Genomic DNA, 23,481 nt, shown 5'->3' with positions numbered 1-23,481 from the left:
AAAAGCATTTATTAGCGAGTTTGGTGACTTCCTTATATGGTGTTTTCATGGCCGTGGATTATGATAATTGTGAATAAACGTGTACACGCCCCCACTTTATGAATGTTTGGAATTCACTAACATACACACGTTTTACTAACAAATCTGGGGAGTACAAAGCGTTTGTGAATCTGGCGGAACGTTTTCGTGAATATCCATTTTACATGCAAATTACTCAGAATTTACTCATATCAACGAAAGTTTCATGAATGAGGCCCAATATATGTACAATTATTTTGCTATTTTAAAACAATCCATGCAATGTCAATTTTAAAAGCAATCAAATAGAGTTGAAAATTAAGGAGAATTTTGTTGATTTTGATTGTTACGTTGCTAAGAAAACATTGCGTCGCAATGCGACATGATGCTGGACAGTGTCAGAGCAGATGAGTGTGTATTTGCGTTTGTTTACTTTAAGGTTATCTGGAAGTTCTGCTCTACCAGCGTATCCTGGGTTCATGGTAATAAACACACAGCAGGTTGGGTTTAGAGACAACTCCGTTCCCTCAAACATAAACGTCTTCATGTTCCGCATTACCGCCTGCTGAATGCTCAAAATCTGCTGAGCGACCACAGACAGCACCTCCACCTGATAAAGAGAGACAGACAGAGAGTGGGAGAGGGAGACTCATAGACAGACAGATACTGTGTTAACTAAGTATTAATAGTTTAATTAGTTAATTCAGCTATCAAATCACCGCTCTGTTAAATTGTCTGTAGCAAGGCTTTGGTGTCAATATTTACAGTACTCACCTCGATCCGGTTAAATTCGTCGAAACATGCCCACGCTCCAGACTGTGCAAGACCCTTGAAAAATTTACTCATCGCTTTGTAGTCCAGGCCATCAGAGCAGTTGAACACCACACACTAAACATACACATTTACACATCACACAAACATGCAAGAAAATTATAACATTTTAAAACTAGTTGAAACAATTAAAACAAATTTACTGATAGACTACCAGTCAAACATTTGGAAACACCTACTCATTCTTTACACCGATCAGCCACAACATTAAAACCACCTGCCTAATATTGTGTAGGTCCCCCTCATGCCACCAAAACAGCGCCAACCACCATCTCAGAATAGCATTCAGAGATAATATTCTTATCACCAAATTGTACAGAGCGGTTATCTGAGTTACTGTAGACATTGTCATTTCAAACCAGTCTGGCCAATCTCTGTTGATCTCTCTCATCAACATGTTTTGTGAATGGTTATTTCCATCCACAGAATTGCTGCTCACTGGATATTTTTTGTTTTTGGCACCATTCTGAGTAAATTGTAGAGACTGTTTGTGTGGAAATCCCAGGAGATCAGCAGTTAAATAAATAGTCAAGCCAGCCCGTCTGGCACCAACAATCATGCCACGGTCCAACTCACTGAGATCACAGTTTTTCCCCATTCTGATGATTGATGTGAACATTAACTGAATCTCCTGATTTGTATCTGCATGTTTTTATGCACTGCACTGCTACCACACGATTGGCTGATTAGATAATCATATGAATGTTGGTTGGTAACAGACGGGCTGGTTTGAGTATTTGAGTCTCTAGAATTTACTCCAAATGGTGCCAAAAACAAAAAACATCCGGTGAGTGTCAGTTCTGTGGACGGAAACACTTTGTTGATGAGAGAGATATACAGAGAATGGCCAGACTGGTTTGAACTGACAAAGTCTACAGTAACTCAGATAACCACTCTGTACAATTGTGCTGAGAAGAATATTATATCTGAATGCTGTTCTGAGATGCAGGTTTGCACTGTTTTGGTGGCACAAGGGGGATGTTGTGGCTGATCAGTGTATATTGACTATTTTCCACATTTCAGAATAATAACTTAAATTTCTAGCTGCTCCTCACACAAAGCCATGGCTTCAGGAATATAGCACATGGGTCATATAGACAATTTTTATTATACTTTTTTGGCGCTTTTGCATCCTTTTTGATGATTGAAAGCTTCAATCACCATTAATTGAAATTGAATAGAAGCAAGCAACCAGTACAGTCTTCAAAATTTCTCCTTTTGTTTCCAGAAGAAGGAAGTCATGAGAAAGATAAAAATACTGTAAATTCAGTTGTGTCCAAACTTTTAACTAGTAGTGTATATTGGATAAATTTAAATATATGTAGCAAAATTATCACCACACTGTGTGTGTGTGTGTGTGTGTGTGTGTGTGTGTGTGTGAGCGTGTATTTATCACTTTGTGGGGACCAAATGTCCCCATAAGGATAGTAAAACCCGAAATGTTTGACCTTGTGGGGACATTTTGTCGGTCCCCATGAGGAAAACAGCTTAAAAATCATACTAAATTATGTTTTTTGAAAATGTAAAAATGCAGAAAGTTTTCTGTGAAGGTTAGGTTTAGGGGTAGGGTTAGGTTTAGGGGATAGAATATAAAGTTTGTACAGTATAAAAACCATTATGTCTATGGAAAGTCCCCATAAAACAAGGAAACACAACGTGTGTGTGTGTGTGTGTGTGTGTGTGTGTGTGTGTGTGTGTGTTTGTGTGTACTTGTTTGGCAAGCGCTTTTGCCAAATCTTTAGTAGTCTCTGTTTTTCCAGTTCCTGCAGGTCCCTCTGGAGCTCCGCCCAGATTCAGCTTCAGAGCACCCATCAGAGTCCTGTGGACCAATCAGCATTCAGCATGACAGACACAGAACCAAACCAAAATTCAACACTTTCACATAGATCACTACAGAGCTCACCAGTAGGGTTCAAGAAATTAAAAATGAAAATATTTCTGGTAAGAACCTGCAGAAAAACTGGGCAGTCACTGTTAGGCTCTTTATTCTAGCCAAAGTAAAACTGTGTGTTTGTTTATGTGTGGGCACCTGTAGCAGCGGTCTGTAAGTGGTGTTATGACGAGACGTGGTGAGTTGCCTAGATACTCGTATCCATACTGGATTGTTGTGGTGATCATCCTCAGCATGACTTCTCCACCCTCCCAGAAATAGCGGAGCTGAGATATCCACTGGAAATCATTTAAAGATGAGACGCCGTCCTGAGCCAGTTTACTCACCACATCACGTGCTGTATAGGACAAAGGGAAGAGTAATGACCTCTTTAAACCAACAAAAGACAATGTCACAACCTTATATTTTCCATAATTTCATATTTAATAATAGCTTCTAATTAAAAATCACTTACCATGTACATCAATGACAACAAGAGCTCCCAATGTCATTCTGGCTCCACCGGGCAACTTCCCTCTTACCAGCTCAACTATATCAGCTATCTGAGCGTTACTCTGCTCAACATAAGCCTGATACACACATTTCACATGTTATAAAACACATATAAAGCATTACAGAGACTTTAAATAAACACTCATGTTTTAAGGGATAGCTCAACCAAAAATAATTTACTCTCATGTTGTTCCAAACCCATTTGACTTTCTTTCTTAAATGGAATAGAAAAGGAGTTGTTAGGCAGAATGACTTAAGTTGCTATTCACTTTCATTGTATCAACAAGAGATGTTATGAAAGTGAATGGTGACTGAGACTAACATACTGCCAAACATCTAAAAAGTCATATGGGTTTTGAAAGAAATGACGCGAGTGGGTAAATGATGACAGAATTGTCATTTTTGTGTAAACTGTCCCTTTAAACATGTATATAAAAATGAAACATTCAGCCACTGAATCAAATCTGTTTTGATTGTGTTTGTGCTCACAGGAAGTGTGTTGGTCTGTATAGCGTGAGAAACTTCGCTGGTCCAGAAGATACAGGATGCACAGATCACAACCTGGCCTGGCCACTGCAGAACCCACTTCTTCCTGGGCACCTAAAACACACGCAATCAAACACATTTGATTATGGATGCGAATCATAAGATGATTCTGGGTCCTTAACGTTACTGTTAATGATTCTTTTAGTACTTATAAAGTAACCTCTTTTTTAAGTTACATTAATTACAACAAAACAAACCTGATCATATTCTAAATGTAAATTAGGTTAATGTATGTACTGTATGTGTTTGTACCTCTGGGTACTGCTCCATTCCTTGCCGTATGACGTCTCTGATGCTCATCAGCATTGTGTCTTCAACCTGCAGAAGCCATTTCTCAACCATTCCCTAAAACACAAAGGAAACCAAATGTTATGAACACTTCCTTACACAAACACACACACCACCATGAACCAGTTGGAAAATTAAATATTCCTTCATATCTCCTTCTCTCTCTCTCTCTCTGTACCTTGGCTTTAGCTGGGTAGATGGTCTCTTTTAAGGGGACAGTCTCTTTCTCTGAGCTGATCATTCCCGTGATCTCTAGATCAGGGGTGAATTCCAGCTTAGCGATTCCCTCAAAACACTTCTTCAGATGAGGCTGAACACGCAGAGGATCCTTCGTCTCAGACAAGATCTCCAACATCTCATCGTTAGACAGGAAGAAAAACCTTGACAGTAAATCAAAGAGAGAACTCAAAACTGACCATATTTACTTTCTTAAAGGATAGTTCAACCAAAAATGTAAATTCTTTCATCATTTACTTGCACTTATGCCATCCCAGGTGTGTATGACTTTCTTTCTTCAGCAAAACACATTTGAAGAAAAACCGAAAAATATCTTAGCTCTGTAGGTCCTTAAAATGCAAGTGGATGGTAACCCAACCTTTCAAGCTCCAAAAAGAACAGACACTCAGCATAAACGTCATCCATACAAATTTTTGTTTTCAAAAGCAATACATTCACTTTTGGTGTGAAAAAGAACAATATTCAAATACTTTTTAACTATAAATCATCACTTCCGGTCAGCAGCAGTACGCATGTGTGAGGTAATCAAGTTGGCATGTTTGTGCGAGAACAGACACACGTGCAACACAACTGAAAAAGCAATGCTGTTTACAGTTGAGTAGGAGGAACGCTGTGCAGAAGCTTTGTTGGTTTTGGTTTAGATCTGTATTTGTATCTGTTTGTTTACTCAAAATGGTGCATTTCTATGCTCATCCTGGATGTCTGAACCGAGAGAAAATGTGAGATCACGTCTATAACATGCCGACGCGGATACGTTACATGAGACACCACGTGAACTCCGCCCTCTCGTGAATTTGTGTACTGCAGCAGACTGGAAGTGATAATTTATAGTTTAAAAAGTATTTAAATATTGATCTATTCCACACCTAAAGCGATCGTTTAGCTTTAGAAGAGATTCATTTAACCAGTTGAGTCATATGGACAACGTTTATGCTGACTGTCTGTGATTTTTGGAGCTTCAAAAGTTGGATAACCATACACTTGCATTTTAAGGACCTACAGAGCTGAGATATTTATCTATTTTCATTCAAATATGTTCTGCTGAAGAAAGAAAGTCATACACATCTGGGATGGCATGAGAGTAAATTATGAGAGAATTTTCATTTTTGGGTGAACTGTCCCTTTAATAAATGTCAATGCACTTATTTTCTGTGCATGATAATTCTTCAGTGCATGTTATTTAAAAAAAAGTCTGTTTTTGAATCAAAATGTAATATCTTTCTTTGCCTCTGAAATGACTTTTTTTTTCCTGCTTATTTCAACAAGGCAAAATTATGAATTAACGCATAATATCATAGCCTATCCAATCAAATTCAGATGGATAAAATCAAATCCCAGACCACATTAGAAAAACATCATAATTCAAAAGTTAAATGCATGAGCGCAGTTAATCATCTCACTATGTTTTACTACCTAGGGAAGAAGAGTCTCTTTGTCTCCAGGTATGAGTTCAGACCCTGCTGTATTTCCTCCAGGAAGGTGTTCGACTCTTGAAGACGACCCAGCATGTTGGGCTGTTCTGTCACCACCAGCACAAGTGTGTCCTTTAACTGTTAAAGGGATAAATATCACAAGTTTGATCACTCAGAAAAGTAACAGCACACCTCTCCTCAACAAGCTGCATGATTTGAGCTATGTAGCACAAATGGTGCAGGATGAGTCACCTCAATAGTATGAGCTATACTAAAGTAATAGTGAAAATTACTCTAGCAAACACCACAATAATTCTACGAGTCTTCAAGGGGTCATGAAATGGAGAGAACAATTTTCCTTTATATGTAGACTTATAAGAGGAAACTGTACTATAAAAACATACTGTCAATTTCAGAACTCAAAACATCCTCCCCAGTCTAAAAAAGAGCATTTATAGTTGCTACACAGCTGAAACAACTCATTTAAAAATATGTGTGTTCGTTACATCACTAGACATTGCTCATTTGTATTCATCATTTGAGTCATCGCACCCTTGGCCCCACCCACTGGCGCTGAGTTCGAGAGAGCATGACAGACACGCCTTATGTGGCTAACTATTCCTGAATACCAAAGGGGACCCATCTAGACTATTTTGAATAATTTTTGTATACAAAAATGAACTAGAAAGTCTTCGTCTATAGTCTTTGACTGTTGCCATGTATTTTGCATCACATTTACAAGACGCGGTGTCAAGTTACAACTCTGAAGAGGAGACACCATCTTCTGTCAATAAGCTGCTGCTTCTTGTTGTTTTTATGCACATCTGCACTAATTTTAATTGTTGGTGTATGTAAACATGCACTAAATGGATGTCTTTGACCATTTTGATGTGTTTTCGGTAATGTGCGCCTCAGTGCACCTATGTGTGTGTGTCCTTTCTCCATGCATTTGACTATGTGTGAGCGTTTTTCCCCCAGCTCATAACAGCATGGATTGTTCCTGAACCAGTCATAATACGATACAAGCTTTGCAAAGGAACTGTTATTGAAAGATGGGGAAGTTAAAAACACTATTGGACAAGATAACAAAACCATGATTAAACTGTTTCATTCATTAATTTTTCAAATGTCATGACTGTTTGATAGTTTATGGTGCTGAGTGAACAGTTGTGCTTGAGTGAACAGTTCCATATATTCAGATGCAATGAGGTGGATGTGTGTTATGTGTAAACCCTGAAATTTAGTTTTACAACACTGTGGAGCTTTGTTCATTCTCTTCTGATTGAGGTTTAAAAATGGCTGTATTTAAGGGGCTGCACTGTTAGCCAATCATAACAGTTGGCATTTACCTGGAAGTTTAAAGGAGACACTGAGGCCAAAACTGAGGGCCAGAGACAGGGTGGGTCATCTTATCTTATTTGAATAAATTCTGAATATTTTTTGGTGCAAAAACTTTACTAACATTAAAACTGGACCCCAGGGAAGATAATAAAATGATATATATATATATATATATATATATATATATATATATATATATATATATAAAGCATTTCATGGCCTCTAACAAATAGGCCATCCATTTAAACACACACACACCGCTTCTGAAATGAGATTCTTCCAGCAACTGTCAACGATGGCAAACTTGCGTCCATTCTCAGGCATCTGAGCGATGATGTCCTCTGAGCTGAAGATGGGCTCTAGATACATCCACATGGACTGACACTGTAACATTGCATCTAAAATATCCTGCATCTGCTGCACCTTCTCCTCCCAGAGCTAAATACAGACAGAGAGCTTTATTTGTGCATGTGAAGCCAACATGAATTCAAAATTACTTTCTTAATACATGATCCTAGTCTTTTTGTGCAAAATTCATCAATGCACAATATTCCAAAGAAGAAGGAAATGTTTGTCTTCATAATCTTTCATGAAAATATAATTTAAAAAGACCAAAAACACCCCTAAACTCTTACAATAAGATAAATCAAGCTCTTATATGTTGAATAGAGTGTCTATGTGTGTTGTGTATAATGTGAACCTTTGTGTCGCTTTCGATAGGTTTGATGAACGGAGACCCTCTCATTGTCTGAGTCTTAATGATGTGATCATCTAACAGTACCTGAATATCATCTACAGCAGATAAAACACATGTACCCTTCACACACACAGAAAGAGAGACAGAGAGAAAGATGTAAAAACATTGTTAAAATACAATACCATTTCAGTAACAGTGATCTTGTTGGGGTTTATCATATTCCCTAAATTGCGATAGTTTAATGGGCAGTAAGAAATATTTATGGCTAGTGTACATGTGCTTGCACACATTTGCTGTGAGAATCATATCATAATCAAATAAATTATTAATTAATTCTTATGTAAATTGTGTCATTGTAAATTGCATTAAATGGGACACTTTATGGAAGAATGATTTTAATAACGATTTACACAAACGTGTTTGGCTAATTTGTTTTATGAATAAGATGAATCAGTTTATCAAGGAATCAGATCCTACTAGCAGTGTGTTGTGTTTCTACATTGAAGTGTGTGTGTGTGTTGTACCGTCTCCCTGTACTGGGAAAACCCAAAGCGGAGCTCTGCCCACTCCTGTTTCATTTTCTCCAGTGACTTTTCTAAAGAGTATTCCTTACTGGCTGCAGCACCAATTTCCTCCAGCCTGAGAGAGAAAGAGATCTACATCTATCTCATAAACTCACAAAACAGTAATTCTGGCATTGAGGACACAAAAATGGTCTGACACAAAAACATGCTGTTTTTTACAACCAAAAAGAATTCTAGAATGTCAAAGGTCAAAGGTCAGCCTTACCTCTCAGAGAACTTGGCCATTCCGAGCTCCACCATCTTGATCAGTGAGCTGTCCACTTCCGGTTTAACGTCAAGCCCCACGGTAGCACTGATCTGAGATCAGACAAAATGATTCACATTCATCAAACAATAAGGAAACAGAAAATGTATCTTTTTTGTGGTAACATTAAAAAACACATTCAGTATTATTAGATGTACATAAACTCTTTCTATGATAGATTTAATTGGATGCTGGTTAAGCTGGTCTTTTAAGCAGTGTTAATGATGGTAACACACAGCTTTAAATGGCTTATTGCTTTTATAAAATGGCAGCAGCAGTTTTTGTTCCATTATTTTCTACTTACTTTGTTATTAAGAATCATAATAATGTTCCATTAAGTAATATAGTTCATTAGCCTCACTGTAGGCTAAAATGTAATTGTTCTGCGGTCACAGGTGTGTGTGTACAGTATTGCCTATTTTAGAACAACTTCAAAAGCAACTCATTCAATCAGAATCTAGATATGAAGCTCTAAGTTTGACAATAAAGCAATATGCACTCGAGATCATTTATTGATATAAGTAATGCATATTCTAGACGTACCATCTCCCAGTGTCTGTCCTTAAGACCCGGATTACAGATAGTTGTGAGAATAGGCAGGTGCTCTTTGAACTTGTCAATTTTTTTCTTGAAGTTCTCTGTGACGCGTCCAGGCCCCGAGCGCTCTGGGAACATCTTTGCTAGTTTGTACATGGTACGCCACATGTTTCCCAACTCCTCTGATACAGTCTCCGCCTTCACATCACGGAATGGACCTAAAGAGCGCAAAAAGAAAACAATGATCAAACTCAGATTTACTGTAACTGAGGCAGATTCTTCCTATATGCTTCTGAGATCAGAGAACAGTTGAGATTACATTGTTAAACAGCAATGCTTTATCTAAACCAGGAAATGAAATAGATAGAAATTATTTGGACTGAGTTCTAGTTTGAAACTTGAGGTTATCATGCAGATGAGTTCAGATAATTGCTCATTAAGAGACTAAATAATGTCTTTATACACTTCCAAAAATGTTTGAAGTAGTATTGTAGGTATTAAGATATATTTCTCTAAAGTGGATTAATTTAAACCCTTTGAAATCAAAATAGTTTTAACTCTTTAAGCTAAGATGGGCCTGTGAGAAAAAAAAAAGTACAAATATTGATAACTACAGTCTTGAACAACACAAAAGAGGTATCAATTAAAATTTGCAGGCAAATCAGAATTGTTTCATTTTTATAATTTATTAAACATTTTGCACTGTACACATTTTTGTAATCATCATGATCAAATAGCCATGTGTGATATGTTGTTGGAAAGCTCCCAAAGAGTAGAATACAACCAGCCTATTTGTTGTACTAAAAGACAAAAACATAGCGAGTAATTGCTAAGAATATGTGTTTTACTTTTTTTTTGTTGTTGTTGCTTATATGCTGCGTTTTCGCTTATAACTTGACGAAAAATAAAGGAACATAAAATATTATAACATTACTTAGAGGAGGTGCTTATCTTTCAAACTAGCTCGCACACAAAGTAATCGAATGCATAGATCATTAGATAATCCACATGAAGCACAATGTTACATATGGCCACCAGGAGATGGCGCCAAATACATGACACAAGGTGCGTCCCAAACCGCACACTTCTAAACTATTTTACGTCATTTTGAAGTGTAAGTAGTGCGAGTAGTAAGTTTACACTGAAAATGCAACAGAAATAAGTGTACTACGAGTACCCGAATGATGGATTTTTTAACCGTCAAAACGGAGTGTGGAATGTTGGACACTTCGTGCACTCAGCGCACGTAGCTTGCCATACATAGCGGAAGGGGCAGAGTTACCGGCAGTGATGGTGATCTGGCAAAACAATTGTAAATAATAGAGAATATGACAACTAGCAAGGGCGGCACGGTGGTGCAGCGGTTAGCACTGTCGCCTCACAGCAAGAAGGTCGTGGGTTCAAACCCTGGTTGCCCCGGCCTTTCTGTGTGGAGTTTGCATGTTCTCCCCGTGTCTGCGTGGGTTCTCTCCGGGTACTCCGGCTTCCTCCCACCATCCAAAAGACATGCAGGCTAGGTTAATTGGTGTCTCCAAAAAAAATTGCCCTAGGTGTGGATGTGGATGTGAGTGTGAGTGTGAGTGTATGTCTGTCTATGTGTGGCCCTGCGATGGACTGGCGACCTGTCCAGGGTGTCCCCCGCCTTTCGCCCAATGTTAGCTGGGATAGGCTCCAGCCCCCCGCGACCCTGTACACAGGATAAGTGGTTGACGATGGATGGATGGATGGATGGGATGACAACTAGCAAAACAGACAGACTAGCAAAAAGACAGCACCTTACGCAAGTGAGATAAATGCTTTACCATCATACCATGCTGTGTGAATATGTATATTATTGAGATATAAGTGTTGAACTAAGGGTGGATATTGAGCTAAAGCTAGTGGCAACATTATGATTGGGTTTGAAATGTCCCTTCTGCCAGCTGTTAAATGGCAAACGCTTTCGTGTAGTGAAAAAAGGTTAAGTGTTGCATTTAGGATGATTCTACTCTTTGATAATTCATACACTACATGGCTGAGTGCATATTATATTTTGTAAGTGCATAGTGTATAGTGTGTCTGTGGCATGGGGGGCATTATCAGGTGACAAGCCTTACCGCTCTCCCTCTCCCACAGATGACACTTGACCACGACCCCCATGCCAGTGTTATTAAGGACACAGCTACAGACTCAATGATGCAGACTTACTGAGTCAAAAGGCACTCAGTCTGTGAAATCTCGTGACTAAAATCATGTCTGCAAGCTATGCAAACCTTTAGTCACTGTTGTGCTGACATGTGTGGTTAGTTCTTGTGTACAATTATGTTTAAAAATATATTTTGTAATGTTATAACTTTTCATTGCTTTGTCATATCAACACAAACATTTTTTTTTTTCAGTTTTTCAGAGCCAACTTATTTATACCCAGACAGTTATAATGTAAAATCAGAAAATCAGAAAACTTTTGGCTCAAGTTTTTTCTTTTTTTTTTAGCAGTTTCTTAGGTTGATAGTCTCAGAATTTATCATAATCTGTATCCTTAAAATATTGGAAACATTTTCTTTATAGTGATACCAAACACTTGACCCTCCTTGTTTTAATTGTCAAGTTAAAACAAGGCTTTTAATTTGGGGTATGCCACTGAAACAGGAAATCTTTAAAAAACACCATCAGAGCATAAAGTGTTAATGATAACATCTACATGCTCGTTTACGCTGTCTCCATATCTGTGTTAGTGTATGCTGAACCAATGGGATGTCTGTTATTAGATATCTAGATAAACGTGTGTGTGTCTGTGTGTTTCACCATTCATCCATTGGTCAGATTTGGTGTGAAAGTCAAGAGCGGTGGTCCATAGCTGATCGTACGGCTGTTTTTTAGCCATTAGTATCTGTAAAATAGGAAACGGAGTCTGTTCCCTCTCCAGCAAACTCTCTTCTTTATTAATGCCCTGAAAAACAACACACACTTCGGTTTGGTTACCAGGGACTACAATCAAATATAAAATGTAGCAATCATTAGACAAAAACATTTGACCACACAACGGTGTGATTGACCAATAATAGTACCACGTAATAGACATTAAGACAGAGAATGACACTTGTAGAGCAAAACCTTTCACGATAAGACATTTGTTTTAGGTTTTAAATAATAAAACAACAGATATACTGTTCAAAATGAAGACAAAAAATTATTTGGATACTTGGACACTGATTTTTGTGGGCTGAAACACAAACCTCCAGTTCTTTGAAGGCGGCCTCCAGGCTAGTGCTGATCTTATTGAGTAGCATCACATTGTTCTTCATCTCCTCCAAAGTTACCTTCTCTTTCATCTTAAAGACTTCCACCTCCTTATCCAAATTCGTTAATGACTCCTCAAACTTCTGTATTCTGAGGATGTAAACGTGTGATCGTCGTCAGGTTTGTGTAAGCTGTGTGTGTCGTGTTTTAGTGTGTATGTCAGAGTTTACACACCTCTTAATCAGATGAATTTCAGCATAATCTTTCTGATCATTCAGTTTTACTTTACTGAGTTCAATGGAAGATAGAATCTGCTCCGGCCAGTTAATCACAATGCTGACCAACTTCATATCCTCAGCTAAGAGAAGAGAAAGATTCAGAGCGAGAAGCAGAATTTAATAATGCCATGCATTCACTATGATGGACTGAGTCCATGATGGTAGCTTTGGAGAGTCTGATTCATTTTAGCGAATCGGATCATTCAGATTCATTTAAATTATCACTCAAAATGTGTTTTCAAAATTACCTGCATGCCATTTTTCATCTCCTTTTTTTGTACTTTATTTAAATACTGATGGTTATCACTAATTGATCATTCAAACGTCACCATTTATTTGCTAAACAAAGTTCTTCAAGTCAAATGATTTATTAAAACGTTTTGCGAATCATAAAAAGAAAATGTATTCAAAACAACGATTCGTTCGCACAGAAGATCGAGCATTTACCATTACACAGTAGGAAAACCTAGACTGGATGATTGAGAGTGAAAAGCATATGATTGGTTGAAGTATTAGTAAATATATGTGATTAGAGTAGTGTTGGCATAGATATAGTAAGTCTTTTCATACATACTATACACATAAAGTAAAGCAGCTTTCTACCTGGTAGAGTGGCATAGTCAAGCAGGAAGTTGAGTCGCTGGACAGCTTCCTCAATCTCATTGCGTAGTTTGTATATGGTGACTTCGCTTGTGTGTTTCACGTAATGATTTAAAGCCACCATATCCTCTGTGTTACTTGGCTTGCTCAGGATTTTGTCCGTAATTTCATCATAGCGACGGCAGATGCTGCATGAGGATGAAAAATGCTGTACATGTAATATATCATACATTATACAGTATACATTGTACAACTGTATATAGCAAGTGAAACTGTTCAATAATTCACTTTCTCAACATGTCAACATGAAACAACATTCACAACCTGAAACGTGACATTTTGAGAGAAACATGATACTTAACAAGACCAAAATGGAGGGCGGGATTTGCTTGCATCCATTAGGAATTGATTGGATGGCATTAAGTTGGCACTCCACACATGAATGGAGTCAGATCTGAATCTGAGTTTGCAATGGACTGTGGAGGACTCCACTATTAAAACTCCACATATCCCAATGATAATACTTCTTCTTCAAATCTATTTTTATTTGCTATTATTGCAGTAATAGCTTTCTCACCTCTTGTTGAGTTCTCGGCTCTCCTCCAGTACGAATGTGGTGAGAAGATCTATGAGATGTTCTGCTTTGTCACACAGATCTTGGTTGAGGTTCGATGCATCCAGACAGAAGAGTGACAGCGCTACTGTCGCGTGCAGAGATGCCATCTCATTCCTCACATCCTGCACAACCATGATTTTCTGCAAACCACAGTATTAGAAATATTTGTATAAATAAAAACGGCCAATTAACTTACGCAATATAAAAGAAAACACATTTTTTATATATTTCTCTAAAAACAAGACCTAATACCATGTTTGTCATTTTAAATATATGATGTAATCTATTAAGTACATTTATCTGGTTTAAAGGATGTCTGGATATTTTTTACTGGAAAATAAGGCAAAAACTTTTTGCATTATTCAATTTTTTGCAAAGTAATATTTTTTGCAATTGTTTTGCCTTTATTTGATACAAAAGTGGAGAGGGAGACAAGAAAAGGCAAATCAGAAGAGGGGGAACTGAATCTGGATCAAGAAAGGACCTCCAGTGGGAACTTGAACATTGGTTGCCCATGAGGCTACTGCTCCATGTGTCTGAGCCCTTATTTAATTGATTTTACTATTATTTACTACTTTACTATTAATGTAAAATGTGGTAAATAGACTCCGCGACCCTGTACACAGGATAAGCGGTTGACGATGGATGGATGGATGGATGGATGGTGGTAAATAGAAATAATAAAGAATGAGCAGGTGTGTCCAAACTTTTGACTGGTTGTATATAATGGCATTATATTGCCCTTTGGTCACCCTGCTATCTAGATATTGGCATCAGCCATTTCAGTCCACTGCTACTGCGTTTATTTGTACGTGTTTGTTTTACCTTTGTAAATCCCTGCAGTGAGTGTTTATCTTTGAGGAAGTTTAATATGTCTTGTTTGTCCAGGACATCACTGTACGTCTTATATACATCCAAATACCTGCAATATACAAACATGACATGACCGGATGACAAAATTAATAATTTGAAACTTTGCAAAGGATAGCATGTAATCCAAATGACAGTAGACCTCAGGGGCCCAACGGTGTTCCTGTGAAAGATCTCTCTGGTTCTGTCCATCATGTCTATCACCAGCGTCTCTTCAGCGCTCACTGAGCGTAGCATTAGAGTTTCACCAATCGATGGGAAAAGCTTACACTCCACCTGTAATAGAACAACACAAATAAGTATGAGTAAATGAGAGTCATTGTACTGTTTACACTGGAAGTGCTCAATGCTAGACATCAGCAATAGTGAAAATAACTACGTATTCAATGTTATTTTCAACGGAAATTCACTGGTATAAGAATATAATAGGCCTACTTGCAATGGGAGTGATTTACTTCTGATGCGTCACATCGTTGGGAAGCCCCATTTTGAATTATGTATATGTGTGTGAGTGCATGTTTGGTTATACTTGCGAGGGCCACATTTTCGAAAATGTCCTCACTTATACAGTATGTTGATAGCCGACTTCTGAGGGCATGTGATGCGGTCTTCACTATTTGAAAAGCTCATAAATTGTCTAAATAATGTTTTGCTTTAAATCTAATAATGTCAACAGGTTTGTGTGAGGTTCAGGTTTATGGGTGGCATATAGTAAATATTATTATTATAGTACGAAGACCACTGCATCTATGAAATCACTAATACAGTAAAATCCACATGTGTGTGTTTGTACCCGTGGTATGTTGTGTGCGCTGTTGATGATTTCCATGAATGCTTGTTGTATGAGTTCATTGCAACTCTGTAGTGAGGGTTCAAACATGATTCTGGACTCCTCTAGTCTCAACTTCACCAGTAACACTGAACGCTGTGTGTACTGCAGCTCGTCAAAACACTCACCAAAATCATTACCATCCTGCCAGAAACACAAACACAAATACACAAACACAAATAAACAAATGCACATTTATAAAACAGATAGTTTTGGCTCTCAAATTTTATGGAATGAGCTACATTCAAAGCCAATAGCCAATATACACTATTGCTATTATGTAAAGCCCTATTTGGATGTAATAATTTTTTCGGACATATATCTGACTATAGATTAATAATTACTGCGGACGTCTGTAATGTTAACTTTCGGTTCGCACAAGTAAAGCGATGTCAGTAGAGATTCCAGAGATGGGTGCGTAAACTCACTGCATTTACAAAATTACATCACACATGAATAACTCATAAAAAGTGTAGAGCTGTGCTGATTAATTATAAAGAAATATTAAACATAAACATAAACATATGCTGTAGCCTGTCTGAGATTATTAGAAGAAATTGATTGAAATACCAGGAATACCTACCTTAATACAACACAATTGGAGACATTTCTGAGCCTGTAATCTTATATTACACTATTGAATTAAAAATAAGGACAAACGCTGAAATCTTTATACTGGCGCGGGCACGAGGAAAGAGCAAGTCCAGAAAAATAACAGATGGCTGGTGATCAAATTTGTTATGTGCTAGCTAATGTTAGCCCTGCAGCAAAATATTTGACAGCTTATCCTAATGCCTCCTGATAATTGTTTAACATAATTTACAGTTAATAAGACTTAACTCCTGATTTCTTCTGTTGTTTTGTATTTTTTCCTACTAAATTCTTTTAGATCTTCAAATGAGATATAACATAAAACAAAGGCAACCTGTGTAAACACAAAAATCAGTTTTCAAATAAATATACATTTTTTATTGAAGCAAAAAAGTTCACCTATATCACCCTTGTGAAAAACTAACTGCACCCTTAAACTTAATAGCTGGTTGTGCCACCTTTAGCAGCAACAACTGCAACAAATGCTCAATGTTCTTCTGGGTCGGCAGTGGTTTTCGCCTCACCACTCTTCCATGGATGCCATTTTTGGCCAGTGTCTTTCTAATAGTGGAGTCATGAACAGTGACCTTTATTGATGCAAGAGAGGCCTGCAGATAGGGTTGTTGCCCTTGGTTTTTTTGTCATCACTCTGCTCTTGGAGGAATTTTGAAAAGTCGGCCACTTCTGGGAAGGTTCACTACTGTGCCAAGTTTTCTCCATTTGGAGATAATGTCTCTCACTGTGGTTCTTTGGAGTCCCAGAGCCTTTGAAACAGCTTTGTATCCCTTACCAGACTGATGTATTTCAATCACCTTTTTCCTCATCATTTCTGGTATTTCTTTCGACCTTGGCATAGTGTGCTACTAAGTGAGACATTTTAGCCAACTTCACGCTGCTGAACATTTTTAATTTCGGTGTTGATTTGATTGAACGTGGCTGGCAAGAATCAGGCTTGGGTGTGTCTAGTCCAGCTGAACCCCATTAAGTTTGGGGATTTAGTCACTAAGAGGGGAGGGGGCAAATACTTTTTGCCCAGTTGGTTTAGGACAACTTCTTTCCTTCAATAAATAACATTATCATTTAAAAACTGTATTTTGTGTTTACTCAGATTGCCTTTGTTTTATGCCTGATTTAGTTGTAATTTTTAGAATGAGATATTAAATACAGTTAATTATTTTGATATAAAATAAATTCCATTATAATAATAATTTTCTGTGGTTTTAGTTTACAGTTTAAGAATTTGAGACTGTTTTTGATATGAATTACACCATCATCTGCATTTCAACATTAAAATTCCAATGATGACACACATTGACATGTTGTCAGTATGGCTAATCGTGTCAGTGTAACTGGTTTCAATCAGGGCGCATGTCTTCATACCTGATGCAGCTGGAAAAACTGCAGCAGATCCTGCAGAGATGCGATCACCAGACTGCGCAGCTGCAGTGACATCAGTGCAGCCACACAAAAGAAGAGTCTCTCCACCTGTATTGGGGGAGAGGTGACTTTCTTCGGCACCAGTGGATACCATGTGTCTTTAAAGGTCGCAAAAAGAGACGCACAGCATGGCAGCCAACTGCACACATACACAGACACACAAACACACCATAGAAAGCAGGTATGACACCCAAAAATGATACGTCTTTTATCATTGCTCTAACGTTGTTCCAAACCCATATGACTTTCCTTCTTACATGGAACACAAAAAGAGATGTTAGGCAGACGTTTAGCCTCAGTCACCATTCACTATCATTGTATGGACAAACAAAAGAGGCAATGAAAATAGTGACTAAGGCTGTCTAGTCTAATTGGTTTATTTGAACATGAACCGATTTCAGCAATATGTCCTTCATTCTGTTTGTTATGATTCCCTGTGCATATGCATATAGTTTGTTGCTGCGGTACCACTGACACCTGGCATATTAAAGCAGGTCTTTTGTTCCCCATTGTTCAAACCCTCATTTAACATTTTAAAAGCTTGTATTGTGTGCGTGTCGCTAGGTAGTTTGAGAGGACCATGGATACAGAGTCAGGAACAAAGGTAGCCAAGACGAAGATAACTATTTAAACAAACGCACACTCACCCGCACACCCCTGACCTAATTCAAACACACATTTACAACAGTCCAGGAAAGGGCAGATACAATATACATCGTGAGACCATTTGGAGTCTTTTTTTCTGGCACACAAAAAAATATAGTCAACCCTAAATTCTGAGCAAATGCTCTGACTGGGCAAGAAGAAAAACTCTTCATGTTTTAGCCCTGAAGCCTTAATCTTATTTAGGATGATTAAAGGAAGGTTGTTATATTCTAAAGTTCCATAATTACAGCATCCTGGATATACATTTCTTCCATTAAGTGCAGAGAGAGCTGTAATTATAGAGATGGATTCAGGTGACTACAGTGACAAGTTCACGGAGTTCACAGAGAACATGAGAATGGACCTTACAGACATTGGAAAATATCATGTGTCTCACAGTACGACTTCTCAATCTGTACTGCTTCCCTTATGCCGAGTTTACACTACACGATTTTAGGCCCCATTTTCAATCGCCGACAGTTTTGTGGAGATCGCCGACAAAAGCCAGAAATCATAGGCAAATCGGAGCTTGCTCCTGTGAGCGACGAATGCAATGTATGTATTATCAAAGACACGATTTAAGAGAACCGCAGATGCATCGCCGATGTCAGCGAGATATCTAGCATGTTAAATATCTGGACCTGTCTGCGATTCCAAATCGCGTAATGTCAAATGTGTTTTGACTGAATACATGTGCAGCGTTGACCTACAGCCAATGAGAGAGCAAGAAACGGGGTATGGGAGTTGCAGTGGGAGGAGTCCTGATGTACCTGCAACAGAACATCTACTAGCATGGCTGCAGTATCAAGAAAGTATTTTTGGACCGAAGAAATGGAGGAAAAATTTGTGGAACATTGGAACGAGCACCAGCGCCTATTTGATCTTTCCTCCAAACCATACAACAACCGGGTGGAGAACGAGAAGAGTTGGAGAGAAATTGCCAATTCTCTTGGACAGTCAGGTGAGCAAATAGGTTGATTTTTCAGTAGGAGTTACTTTTTCATATTGTAACCAATAAAATATATGATGCCTTTAGGCGATTAAAAACATACACATCATAACATCGAAATGCATAACATATGATCATGCATTTCTTTTCGTATCTCGTATCACTTCTCGCATGTACTGTGTAGTGAAATGTAATTTGGAGTCCAGGCAGAGTCGTCGGGGATTCGTTAATAGTGAAATATTTTTGTAATGTGCCAATTCGTCTTAAATGACAAGACAGACAGTTCTTAAATCTTAGTAATTCTTATTGAAAACATATTAAAACTTGGTGCGTCGAGTTTTAAATTTGAATCTGATCCTCACAAAAACACTATCATACGGTTTCATAAGACTTAGAATATAGCACCATTCACATAGGCTACTTTTGTGGTGATTGACACCCCCTGGTCACAATGTGCTTACATTGTATGGAAAACAACGACTGCTTTTATGTTTAAACAGGTTTGAAGTGACATAAGGGTGAGTCAATTAATTTTCATGGCACAAAATACGCCGTAATGTCCAAAGTCTGGTGCATCAAATGGTAAATGGTCTGCACTTATATAGTGCTTTTTTTTAACCTTAGAGGTTACCAAAGCGCTTTACACTGTGTTCCAATCACACATTCACACACACATTCACACACCAATGACAGCAGAGCTGCCATGCAAGGCACTAGAGCAACTTGGTGTTCAGTGTCTTGCCCAAGGACACTTCGACATGTGGAGTCGTGTGGGCCGGGTATCGAACCGCCAACGCTGCGATTGGCAGCCGACTTGCTCTACCACATGAGCCACAGCCGCCCCCACATCAGTACATGCTATTCCTTGCTTAAACAAATATATACATGCACAGAAAGTCTCTTACTTGTGAAGCAGTTCATCTCGTGTGATTTGGCACTGTTTGTGCATCAGCTCTTCAAATTCAGCTGGCAAGAGTGGAAGGTCAGCCGAAAGCAGATCGTCTAAGCACACAAACCGCAAAGACGAGAAACTACAGATGAATGAAAAGATGTAAACATATTATGAACAGGATCACGCTAATTAAAGGAAACAATTAAATTAAAATTATGTCATCACTCACTCTCATGTCGTTCCAAGCCTTTATGACTTTCTTTCAGCCATGGAGTATAACAAGAAAAATTTGAAGACTTGTACTAGTCCTTTTTTCCCATGTAGGTACAATACAATGTGACTGAGGCTTTTAAGCTTGCAAAAGCAAAATAAAAGCATCATGAAGACAATCCATACAAGCTATGAACTATATTCCAAGTCTTCTGAAGACATACAATAGATTTGTGTGAGAAAAAAATTATAATCTGTAAAGCTATTCTGAATCATTCATTTTGTGAACTGGATCAAGCAATTAATTAAAAAGATTTGACTTAAAAGAACGATTCCATTACAAATGTACTTCTTTTATAAACTGTCATGAACACACCAAGAAGAGCTCAATGTGAAGATTTTTTCCAAATAATCACATTTTGTCCTTTTGTGTTCTACGGCAAAAAGAAAGTCACAAAGGTTTGCGAGTAAATGATAACAGAATTTTCATTCTTGAACTATCCCATGACAGAGGGGTTAGAGATGCCGACCTGCTCATCCAGAGGTTGTGTATGTGAAGCAGCATTGGGTTCACAGTACAGAGGTTTTGTGATAGCCAGCTGTGAGCCTCGTGGTAGCTCTCTGTCCAGGGAACTGGTGCATGGATTACCCGGGACGGGAATGGCTGGGGTACAGCAGAGATTGACAGACGCTCCCTCTCTTTTGAATCTAGCAGGATATAATCCACTGCAAAAAGGAAAAGATTTTCAGGGAATTAATAAACTGATTATTCATTTAGCAGACACATTATCTAAAGTAGTCATGACCTAAATAGTGGTGCTTTACTTACAAATCAACACTAAAATTAAATAAATAAAATGATACCATTCATTAACAGTATCCAAAGTACAGAGTACTGGAGTGATACAATCAAGTAATATGTGACAAAATATTGGTGTGCGCATATTATAATAATTGCAATAATCTCTAACAAGAGCAGGGAGACAGCTATTTTATCTACAACCACAATTCCGATAAAGTTGGGACAGTATGACAAGTTTTTATAAAAACTTAAAGGAGTGATTTGTAAATAATATTTCACCTTTGCTAAATTGAAAGCACTACAATTAAACATTAGATGACGTTTTACCTTGTGAATTTCATAGTTTTTTTTTATGTACAGTCATGTCAAATCAGATGATTGCAACACATTCCAAAAAAGTTGGGACAGTCCAGTGTTTACCTCTGTGAAACATCACCAGTTCTTCTAATAACACTTATTAAGCATTTGAGCACCGAAGACACATTGTTGGTTAAGTTTAGAAAGTGGAATTTTCCCCCATTCATCCATTATGCAGGTCTTCATCTGCACAATTGTACGGGGTCTTCATTGCCATATAGTGTGCTTTATAATGCACCACACATTCTCAATTTGAGGTCAGGACTGCAGTCCAATCTATCAACCGCACTCTCTGCTTATTCAGCCATGCACTTGAAATCAGTATGTGGTTTGAAGTTCTGCTGCTGAAAATTCTGGGACATCCCTGGAAAAAAACGGTGCTGGATGTCAGTGTATGCTGCTCTAAAATGTTTGCATATCTATCTGCATTAATGGTGCCCTCAATGATGAGTTACCCATGCAATGGGCACTGACACACCCCTGGTCCATACAGACACTGGCTTTTGGACCTGTCGCTGATAACAGCTTGGATGGTCCTTTTCCTCTTTGGCTCGGATAACATGACGTCTGTTTTAAAAAAAAAAAAAAACTTGAAATCATCAGACAAAAATACACAATTCCACTGTTCTACTTTCCATTTAAGTTGAGACTGAGCCCAGAGAAGTCTGCAGCGCTTCTGGACAGCGTTGATGTACGGCTTCTGCTTTGCATAATAAAGTCTTAACTTGCATCTGTGGATGTAGCGGCAAATGGTGTTGACTAACAAAGGTTTACTAAGTAATCCCAAGCCCATGTTCATGATATCCATTACAGATGAATGATGTTTTTTAAGACAGTGATGTCTGAGGGATCAGAGATCACACACAATCAGAAGTGGTTTTCGGGTTGCCTTTTATGCACAGAGATTTGACCAGATTCCTTGAATCTTTTAACTCTATTCTGCACTGTAAATGGTGAAATGGCCAAAGTCCTTCCAATTTGTCTTTGGGGAACATTGTTCACAAAGTGCTGGATTATTTGCTGAAGCATCTGTTGGCAAATTCACAGATCTCGAATGATCCTTGATCTTGAAGGACTAGGCTGTTTTTGGAGGCTCCTTATATACTATGGCACGATTGTCTCACCTATTTAACATCTCCTGTTTCAGGGGGTCTGGGTAGCTCAGCAAGTAAAGACGCTGACTACCACAAATGGAGTAGCTAGTTTGATTCCAGGGCGTGCTGAGTGACTCCAGTCAGGCTTCCTAAGCAACCAATTGGCCGGTTACTAGGGTGGGTGAAGTCACGTTGGGTTAACCTCCTTGTTGCCGCCATAATGTGGTTCTCGCTCTCTGTGGGGCACGTGGTGAGTTGTGCGTGGATGCCGCGGAGAATAGCATGAAGCCTCCACACATGCTAGGTCTCCGCGGTAATGCATTCAACAAGCCACATGATAAGATGCAGCGGATAAGATGCACGGAGTCACTTCACCACCACGAAGATTTATGGCGCATTGGGAATTGAGCATTCCAAATTGGGGATAAAATATTTCCTGTTTCACATCACCTTGTTATTTCAATTCGTCAAATTGCTATTAGTATTAAATGGCCCGTCTCAACTTTTTTGGAGTGTGTTGCAAACATATGATTTGAAATTACTGTACATTTTCAAAATAACTATAAATTTCACAAGGTAAAACATCATATAATGTTTAGTTGTGGTGCTTTCAATTTAGTAAAGTGTGAATATAATTTACAAATCACTCCTTTTTGTTTTTATTAGCATTTTCATACTGTCCCAACTTTTTCAGAATTGGGGTTGTATTTTATTTCTTTATAATGCTAATTTAATACTTTATACTGCTTTTGGATACCTAACTTGTAACTTTGTTCTACTGTTGTCTTTACATGGAAAAAACATGGAGCAAGGTACACGGCTACATGCCATTGATTTAATATTTAATATAGTTTTATATTTTCCGTTTACTTTAACAACCATGCATGAGTGAGAAAATGGCGTAAACTGTGTGACTGTTACAGTCTATAAATCATTTCAATTATTTTCCTTGCCCCACACTGATGCAAAATTAA

General features: G+C 38.1%; 1 protein-coding gene across 1 annotated transcript in view; it reads right to left on the bottom strand.

Annotated features, from left to right (window-relative positions):
* dnah3 (dynein axonemal heavy chain 3) overlaps positions 1-23,481 on the bottom strand; it is a 60,784-nt gene that overhangs the window by 32,623 nt on the left and 4,680 nt on the right. Inside the window, exons 6-30 of the mRNA XM_052113504.1 lie at positions 20,785-20,980; positions 20,058-20,183; positions 17,502-17,697; positions 15,495-15,674; positions 14,844-14,977; positions 14,657-14,753; positions 13,793-13,971; positions 13,219-13,403; positions 12,572-12,695; positions 12,334-12,487; positions 11,903-12,047; positions 9,125-9,336; positions 8,543-8,634; positions 8,278-8,392; positions 7,757-7,873; positions 7,315-7,494; positions 5,717-5,853; positions 4,245-4,446; positions 4,031-4,123; positions 3,722-3,832; positions 3,195-3,309; positions 2,879-3,077; positions 2,560-2,668; positions 793-906; positions 452-628 (exon numbers count right to left, since the gene is read on the bottom strand). Coding sequence (XP_051969464.1) covers positions 452-628; positions 793-906; positions 2,560-2,668; positions 2,879-3,077; positions 3,195-3,309; positions 3,722-3,832; positions 4,031-4,123; positions 4,245-4,446; positions 5,717-5,853; positions 7,315-7,494; positions 7,757-7,873; positions 8,278-8,392; positions 8,543-8,634; positions 9,125-9,336; positions 11,903-12,047; positions 12,334-12,487; positions 12,572-12,695; positions 13,219-13,403; positions 13,793-13,971; positions 14,657-14,753; positions 14,844-14,977; positions 15,495-15,674; positions 17,502-17,697; positions 20,058-20,183; positions 20,785-20,980 — 3,689 coding nt within the window. The remainder of the gene's footprint in view (positions 1-451; positions 629-792; positions 907-2,559; positions 2,669-2,878; positions 3,078-3,194; positions 3,310-3,721; positions 3,833-4,030; positions 4,124-4,244; positions 4,447-5,716; positions 5,854-7,314; positions 7,495-7,756; positions 7,874-8,277; positions 8,393-8,542; positions 8,635-9,124; positions 9,337-11,902; positions 12,048-12,333; positions 12,488-12,571; positions 12,696-13,218; positions 13,404-13,792; positions 13,972-14,656; positions 14,754-14,843; positions 14,978-15,494; positions 15,675-17,501; positions 17,698-20,057; positions 20,184-20,784; positions 20,981-23,481) is intronic.

Source organism: Xyrauchen texanus, chromosome 41 (assembly GCF_025860055.1).
Source record: "Xyrauchen texanus isolate HMW12.3.18 chromosome 41, RBS_HiC_50CHRs, whole genome shotgun sequence".
Taxonomy (NCBI): Eukaryota; Metazoa; Chordata; class Actinopteri; order Cypriniformes; family Catostomidae; genus Xyrauchen; species Xyrauchen texanus.
The sequence above is the reverse complement of the archived record's forward strand: the minus strand, read 5'-3'. Positions and strand labels throughout refer to the sequence as shown.